We start from the raw sequence: 9126 nt of genomic DNA, 5'->3' as shown, positions 1-9126 counted from the left end.
AGTGGAGACTGACGGGGCGGTTAACTCAATCACTGTGCTTGCATCTTGAATTCTCGTTTCTGAGACACAGCACACATCAATGCCAAGCGAGTCCAGTGTGACCAGTGCGACATACCTTGCAGAACAATGTTCTGGGTGTTGCCTGTCAAGACATGACTGATCCTCAAGTTTGAGTAAGGGATACGAGGACTAAAGCATACTGAGCCAGTAAGGTGCACCAGTGTATTCTTCCGAGCATGAATTTACAAGGTAATCGTTCGTAGGGTTACATTATGGTTATGCTGTTGTATGGTAATGCTAGCGGGAGGGCTCGACTGAGCGTAAGACTTCCGTGATCCAACGATTCGTCGTTTGAATCATCTAGAAGGCAACGAATATTCTGGGTACGTTTATAAATGCACAAACGTGCAAGATATGATGATTACTTCACCCTAGGTAGCGCGCATATCTCTTAGTCTAAGACCTGAAGTGAACCATATTAGACATGCCTTTTTGCTCAAGCGGCCTTCAGACGCCTTCCCCAGGTTTCCCTTAAGATTGCGTTGAAAAGTGTGGCCATCTTCAAGCCTACAAAGCATTGTACGCAGTCTCACTGGAAGCGATTTTGACGGAATGCTTATGTGTCTCATTCTAGAAACTATCGGCCCCAGACGGATTTCTGTACGTTCCAAACTACACTTTGACAGGCCCGTGTGCCCAACTACATCGGAGCAGGTTGTATTGCAATCGGAGATAGCTGTTCTGTTCTGGAATATTGGAGAGCATGCAAATCACAACCAATCAAACAAAAACATAAGTTAGATGCGTTTCATTTGTGTTTCCCTAAGTATTTTGCCTTACTCAACAAGGATCAAATTCGCTCAACAAGACAGCCTATGGCAAAGATTGAATTTGGATACTGTTAATCGTTCTGTATCATAGCAGCGTCCAGTTTTTTCACTGGTAAATTGTTAGAAAACTTTAGTGAATACGGTTGTAAAAAACTCGGGGACTCCACCTACGTGGTGAGCCTCATTGAGACAGAAACGGATACTGGGCTCTCAGAGAGCTCTCAGCGACCTTGAGGATAGCCTATTCTACCAGTTGGATACCCTTTCCTTCGTATCATTTGGTTTCTGTACTGGCTGTAAAAATGTTTCGTAAATTCGGGCTAGTTGGGAAGTGAATATAAAAGCGGTTCTTTTAGGATTGCTTTTATGAGTGGTCCTTTTTTGGGGATTTGTGAGCTGATGTGTCAACTCTTATGCTGATGGTGATAATCCATATACGGGTAAGGTTAGTGTACAGACAAACTGACAGGAATGACATATCGTTTCCAATTCATGGATAAGCCGTCCTAACGCGGTGATAATCCAAGCGTCACGCTGACATTTTATGGTATAGACTATGTGTGAGCTCTCGTGCGGTGTTGTTTCTCTAAAAGGATCCAAGTGTAAACGAGGCCGAGCAAAACTCTTCTGTTAAGCGAACACTTCTCTCTGAAGGAGAGATCACTATACTCAAGCTGTTTATTTTCTTTCATACGAAACATCAAAATCCGGAAGTCTCTTTCATCTAGTGCTTCTCCTCTCGAACGACCCACTCTCTCAGCGGTCATTCCACTGATGCGATCTTTTTGAAACCCTATGAATTCAATAAGAATGGCAAAGTTTCGAAAGACCTTTTACCATTCACGCTGATTTTTTAGACGGATTAGGTTCGCTTTTCTTTCGTGAAAGCAGCCGAGAGCAAGCACGTGACACATTTAATACGACGTGCTTTGGAGCCCGCTTTACAGTGAGACTAGGCGCCTTTATGACCCTAAGATCCACGTTATTGCTGGATTGTCCAGCAAGTCCCATAGGCGACACTCCAGTCATGTCAGGCCGTGGGAGCAGACAGCTAATCGAGGTTGTTCGAATGAATCGAGATGCACGAGCAACAAGGTGTACTGCCAACGGTTCCCACACATCTAAATCACAAGTACGAAATTCGTTGTGGCGAAGAGACTAGGTAGAATATACGTAAATAATTCGGCTATCAGGACGATTTCTGACCCATGACGATACATTCATAGTGCCCAGGTTTGTCAGTGCCTTCTGAGTACCAGCGGCAGAAATACATCGAAGTAGGTCAGGCACTTCATGAAACTGGTGTGTGAAACATTTACTTTAAGAGACATTGCTCAACTTTTGAAAAAAAGGAACAACGAAGGTTGACAGGCAAATCAACTGAGGTACCGACAACTTCGTTTGAAGGCCGGTCCTTACGTATCCAACGAAAATGTAAGGGATTTTCCATAAATCTAATACTAAATATGACAAAGCCTATCCTCCTGATGCGGGTTTTCGTATTAAATGGAGATGAATGCAATGCACTCAATATTCCAAACAAGAACTGGTCATTCTTCTTACTTTCAGTGCACAAAGGGAGATGCTGATGCTGGTAATGCGAGTGAGTCTCTGGTGGATTGAAACACAGATGTACTTCAGTTTTCAAATCGAATTGGATGGCCTGGATGATAGTTTTCGTTGCTGTCTCATGTGGTAAAAAACGAAATAGCCTACTTATATGGGACCAAAGTACAATATTTCCCAGGATTTCATTCAGCTGGTCTTTTTTTCACCGCGAACGGCAACTGGTAAGGTGTGAATAGATGTGGCGTAACCGCACTCCGGTCTGATACGGTGCTGCAACCGCCAATGGCATGTAAGTGCATTGTCAATCGATGCAAGCGTGTGTAAAACAAACGGGAAAGTGAACACAAGTGCATAGTGCTGGGTAGGACAGAACATAAGAACAAACAAGCTCCGCCAGGGAGTTTGATAAGACAACTTCTGAGCTGCGCTAGTTGCTATGTCCACCTGCTTGTTACCCTCGACTGGCTACTAAAATCTGTCCTTCATTTTCATCTTTCAAGTCCCTGAAGCATAAGGGTGTGATATGACGTTTGATTTATAAGGTCTCTATTGTTATATGTCGGTGAGTTTCTCCGCTCTTTAACGACTGTTGAAACTCTCCACCAAATGCCTGTCTAAATTACGAATTAAGTCAGTCTGTATGCTCAAGATAAAAAAAAATTGTTTCCTCCCCGTATGGAAACGGTACCACATCTCGTAATAATCCTTCTGGTGGTTCAAATTCATGACCGTCCGATTGATAACCTAAAACATCTATTCGGTCATGAGTGGCGATTAGCAGTGTGGTTAACTCACCCTGAGACAGGATGTGGCAATAAACTCCTTGAGTCGTGCGTTTCACGTCACGAGATCGGTTCCTGCCTGGTTGCTCGTTTGACTGCCGCACTGATGGAGGGTGCACGCAACTTACAGTTTTTTCCTTTGTAGGTTACTTACAGTCTGTAGCTAATGAGGAGATCCAACTGAATATTTCACTTAGCTTAGCCTGCACAACTTTTCAGTTCGCTGCTTTATGCCGTCAAGAGTTACAAAGAAAAACCAACAAATGAAATTGGATTACCTAACTGTTTTGTTTACAACTAGCCTGAAGAGATCCAAGCGTTTTTTGTCTTACTGTTTGGCAATGAAGCTGCTAGCGGGGCACACTAAAGTTTAGTCGATTGCTTTCCTAACTTCGATTAACATTGATCTAGATGACCCATTCTCCACAAAGTTCATTACTTCCCGAACTAGCCTGGAGGACCAACAGTCATACTCCCACCCCAACAACAACAACAACAACCGGTGTTAGGACAGGAATTATATTTGTATGAATTTTGCAACTCTATTGTCTGCTGAAACCTCTCTGTCTTTGGTAGTATCGTACAATTGCGAACGAGAGTTCTCGGTCCATGCGAACTGGAATTAGGTGAACCTTAAATTCACTAGTTTAGGTCACGTCGCCTCGTCGATCCTGAATACATTTTACTGATAAAAACACGGCACTACACTGTATACATAGTTCGTTTGCAACAGAAAGGTTGACTGAACCTCGTATTGTCGATGCGGTTTCACCGAATATGCATAGGTGTGTCCCCTCCAAGCTGGTAGGCAAGGATAACCAGACTAGCGATGGGTTCGCTATTTGCCTACTCATCACCAAGTAGCCAAAAAGTCTAGAATTTAAACGGAAAACAACAGTATTTCACATGAGCAGTTGCGAAATTTCAAAAATTTACTTTCACGTCACCCCCATTTGAACCTTGTAACTCCTAGCATGGTGCAATTTCCTGGTTTGTGCACAACAAGACTGAAAAGTACTCTAGTATGGGCTACCCAGAAGAGACTATCTGAGATGGAGCGGAGTGTTCAAACGAGATACAACGGTATTTTTCAGCGTAACCTAAGGTATTCTGAACGTATTGTAAATAATATTCACGTGATGGTTTTGTAAGGAGTTTTCTATTAATCCACCTCACGGAAAGACGCCTATAAACTTTTTTATGATGTGTGGTAGATAATTTCTAGTATGAAATATCACAAACGAGAGATTCAGCTGGGTTCCAGGTCAGTCTCTCGCAAAACTTAATTCGTCTGTATTTCGCTAATTTCGTGCAATCTGGTTCCAAGTAGAACATAAGGTTGACGGAAACTCGGGGACTGCGCCTACCTGATGAGCCCCAAGAAGGGCGAAACCGATCGTGGGCTATCGAGTAGTGCATTACGTGTGTGAAAGATATAATCGTTCGGCTGTAGCGCTTTTTCGGTGCCTAGCTGCCATGCCACCCGAAGGAAGCACAAGGGCTGTAATGCTGCCAGGTTGCCCAAGCCTAGACAGGGGAAGTCGAGATTTGGAGGTCGGGTTTCGAACCACGGACCTTCCGGTCAGTAAATTCGTGCTCTAACCACTGAGCCATTTCACCCCGCTAGTACGGAATCCAAACAACGGCTAACCATTATTGGTCTTGCGACAAGGAGAGAGAATGCGGCTTACGGCGTCGTTGCTGTGGAAATCAGTATATTCGCTTATTTCGTGCAGTTTGTTTCAAGTAAGAACATAAGGTTGACGGAAACTCGGGGACTGCGCCTACCTGATGAGCCCCAAGAAGAGCGAAACCGGTCGTGAGCTGTCGACGAGTTTTCAGCAACCTTACGAGTAGTGCATAACAAAAATTTTGAAGTTATTGATTGTCTGCATCGGTTTATTGATCTGAGACATGCTATTGTAGACGTGGTGATCGATGGTAAACTGTCTTCCGATGTAATCCGCAAACGGTGCGTGTCCAGCTGCGACTGATCCTTTCGCTCATGCTTACTGGTGTCATGAACGGTGAACACGGCAGATGCACCATATGTACGGGGTCGAGAGTGTATTTTACATCGTCCTTCAGTTAAAAAACAGATGCTTGAGTTCTCAATCCAGGTCTGGCAACAATTTACAGGATGCCTTCTTGTAAATCGAGCGAAAGTCGTTCAGATGCAATTCCATGGTGTGTCCTGACTGTCTTAATGTGTGCGGAATGTGCCAAGGTTACTGATATGTTGACAGTTATTTACGTGTTATGTTTATCTAGAGTGACGGAATATGCCACAAACTGGGTGATCTCTGTATAGATGCGGTCTTTCTAGAGAGATTTCTCACCTACTTAAAGAAGGCAACTTCCGTCGATTCCGAGATTACTTGAATAGAGGTGTTCATGGGAGTGAAATCAAACCTGTATAAAACCCTCAAATGTAATATAAACCCAAGAGGTTCAGCGTGATAACCTGATTGGAAATTGTCGCTGAAATGAACTCTACGTCCTACTCGGAACGCACAAAATGGACAAGCTTTGTCCCAAATGCTTTCTGCCAAACGAGAACCCAGTTTGGAGATTGTGATATGCTGTTAGGTGAATGTGAACAAAATTTACCAGGGACAGAAGACATGTTTACAGGCAATATACAGGCCTGAATGTGGTGGCACGATTCATCCCTAAACTGAGCTTCAGGCCTCGTTCAAGCAAGTGAAAATCCTTAAGTGGGGTGGGAATTATTATGGAAAATATGACACTTCAAGGTGACAGGAAGCACATGGTCACCAATTGCGAAGACAACCGGATTGATTTAGTGTATCAATGAAAAATGAGTTTTATCATCTGTGAGAAGACCCATTAAACACGTTTTGCTATAATAGAATCATGTATCCCAGATCAGTTGGGGCTCTATGGAGTGCTGACTGTTGTAGTGAATTAGTGTGAGAGCAGAAATCTAAATACGGAGTCCTCTAGCTCGCGCGTCTATGTTCATACGAGAAGGAATACAGTTTTCGGCCTGTTTATGCAAGAACATTAAGTTCACAACCATCAGTAGATTTTTCTAATTCAGTTGCAACATTTTTGGTTCACTGCTGCGTATTCATGCAAATGAAGTCTCCACCGAATAATTTATTCACCGGAAAGGACGTCTGCAATTCATTTGGCTGGGTCTCCTAGTGATGCGTGCAATACGGATCTTAAGTGCAAGTCCCCTGTGGAAGTTTAGGATAAATGCATTGCTTGCTACTGAGTATTCCAAAGTAATTCCTGTTCACTTACTTGGTGCTTATGACAGCCATTCTCACCAACTCACTTTGTCAACTTCATCGAACTCTCTCTTCTGGTGGCATCGCGCGATTCCAATTGTCTATGTGATTCGATGGGTCTCGTGATCTCAATGCCTCCGCCTCATAGCGCCATTTCGTACTATGCGCAGTGTGTAACTTCGATAATCTACCTCGCGTCGAATGTGAATAAGTTTTGTTTCTGTCGGAAAGGGTGCTTCTGAAAGGGACTAGGTCAGTCAGAGCAACATTAACAATGGAGAATCACGAGTCGTCGATAGAAGGGCAGGGTTGGCAACAACTACTAGCGACAGATGTGATCTTAGGGATTTCCTGGGAAATTGTTCTCGAAGTAGGCGAAGTTGTTCCATTGAGTCTATACTATAAGAGTTCACTGGTCTGTGACGTCGTACTCAAAGAAAAGATGTGTTGGTTGATAAGTTCGTCAGTAGCAGAGGCTGTGTCCAAGTTTCAAAAGATTACATCTTTCAGGTGCGACAACTATTTTAAATCCTTTTTAATTTAAGCCAGTGATTAATCGACTGAGACAAAAAAGGATCAATTTGCTCATTACCAGAATGACACTCATAGCCATTCTCCTCTTCAAGCCGAATTTTCACATGGTGCCGGTGAGATCTCTCGTTGTCGCAGTAGTTCAGACCTTTGTTCTGCTAAATTTGTAGCTGATTCGTCTTATTTTTCCACCTAAATACCTCCACTTTTTTGCTATTGCAACGGTTTTTATTCCAAGTTACCGGATTATTGCACTCAGCTGTTCGTGGCACAGCCAAGGCTTGGACGGTTACATCCTTCAACAATGGGTTAAGAGAATATATGAATTTTCTTTGCTTGCCCCAAGTTACACTCCCTTTTGAAGTACCTTCATTGTGAGCAAATACAGTGTGGACAACTCGAATTCCGCAAAGTTGTTTTGACAGGTGGCTGATGTCAAAATGGGCGATGTCACCCAATAAAGACAGGTTATCGCTCTTTGGGTGTGTGAATAAACGGGTGTCTGTTTGATAATGCACACACGATGTAGGTGTTAAGTCATTGGATTGCAAATGTCTCGACTGTGCAGAGATCACAGTTTGGAAAACATGGTTCCCAGTATCGTTGCTCGGTTTATGAACGTACAGTACTTATCAACGACTGACTCCTAAATAACACGGATGTATTGAGACCTCTGTTAAAAGGTATACATTTCCAGCCAACTCGTACGAGATCCTGGTGATATCGATTTGGTTGGAGAGGAGCATGCTGCGATACTACTGTAATGGCATTCTCCGTTTAGTCGATTCGCACACCTTTGCAGCATCCTACCCTTGGGTGAAATTAAGCCCGTTAAAGTACTCCTGCACTTCAATGCCAACTCAACTGGCCCATATAATCTATAAGTAACCAAACCTGCCGTATCCTTTAAGTGGTGAGTAGATTTGTTTATGTTGAAATTTCCCGTCCTCCTATCATCAGCGGTCTGTCGGCAACTTTTGAGTCAAAGGTGTATTGCATCCCATTTGTTGCTGTCCATGATTGCTCGAAGTTGTTGACTAGGAAAGCCGCTTATAGTTCATACGGAAACCTGCCTTTTTTGTTTTCAGTTTGCAATGCTCTGGCTTCTGTCCTACGTCACTGTCATGGTGTATGGTTTCGCGGGTCTGTTCTGTTTGGCAGCTGGCCTTTTGTATGTCACGGAATTAGTCGAGGAGTACACGGTGACCACGGGTAAAGTCATCCGCTACTTGATTGTTTCTGAATGCTTTCTGCAACTGGTTGTGTTTTTCACTGACCAAGTAACTCTGGTGACGACTGTTGTGGGACTGTTTGCTCATGCTTTCTATTGGTCATTGCTGAAACACTTTCCCGCCTTTCACTTTGGTTCTGTGCCATTCATAGGTAGTCTAGTTGCCTGTGCTTTGCACCACTTTGTCGCCCTTCGAATGTTCAATTCGTCTTTCCACACGTTCACCGAGACACTCGCCTACTTTACTTTTCTCGTGTGGGCAGTTCCATTCATGTATCTAATCTCATTGTCGGCAAACGACTGGGTGCTACCACAAACCGTCCCATTCAACTATCAAAACCGTGAGCAAGAGCCGTTGTTGTCTTCCGGTCAGGACATGGTCTCGGCCTACTTAAAGAAGAAACGGCGTAGTCTTTACGCCTTGCTCTCAGCTGTTCGAGACTATCTGCCATCACTAACCTCAAAGAAGGGTTTCTAATTCCACTTGCCTTTCATAGTGCTGCTCTCCTCCCACTGCGCGCACGATTTACCACTGGTCTTTTGGATCTCAAAATTTTCTTCGCTTCACCAATTGTACATACTTCCTTGTTTTCTTTTGTTCCCTTTCTGCAGAAGCAAACCGTTTCGCGTTGTGTGCGTTATGACTTGGTGAACGCACTGTGAATACGCACTTTCATACACTGTTTACATAATGCCCCACCTTCGCCATGGTGTTAATTTTGTTCTTTTGCATCAGAGTTCCTGTTATGGATCATCGAAAATCTTTTTATCGAATCGCCTCGTCATAATTACTGCCATCGACACTGGTTTTGCACTTTGTGGAGGAAAAAGTGCAACCATAAAAAACCTGATGGTCAACTTTCGAAAACCTTTATTTGACAGTTTTGACGAACTTCTCGTGAGTAGTTATGGTGTTCATAAGG

General features: G+C 43.5%; 2 protein-coding genes across 2 annotated transcripts in view; one reads left to right on the top strand and one right to left on the bottom strand.

Moving 5' to 3' along the window:
* T265_11807 (hypothetical protein) overlaps positions 1–9126 on the bottom strand; it is a gene marked incomplete at both ends in the record, with an annotated part of 32943 nt that overhangs the window by 7425 nt on the left and 16392 nt on the right. The window lies entirely within an intron of this gene.
* Positions 8060–8681, top strand: T265_15546 (hypothetical protein; the record flags this gene model as incomplete). The annotated part of the gene is made up of 1 exon (XM_009178574.1): positions 8060–8681. The coding sequence occupies one exon, from the start codon at positions 8067–8069 to the stop codon at positions 8679–8681; it is 615 nt and encodes a 204-aa protein (XP_009176838.1).

Source organism: Opisthorchis viverrini (genome assembly GCF_000715545.1).
Source record: "Opisthorchis viverrini unplaced genomic scaffold opera_v5_595, whole genome shotgun sequence".
NCBI lineage: Eukaryota > Metazoa > Platyhelminthes > Trematoda > Opisthorchiida > Opisthorchiidae > Opisthorchis > Opisthorchis viverrini.
Note: the sequence above shows the minus strand (reverse complement) of the source record. Positions and strands in the feature narration are given on the sequence as shown.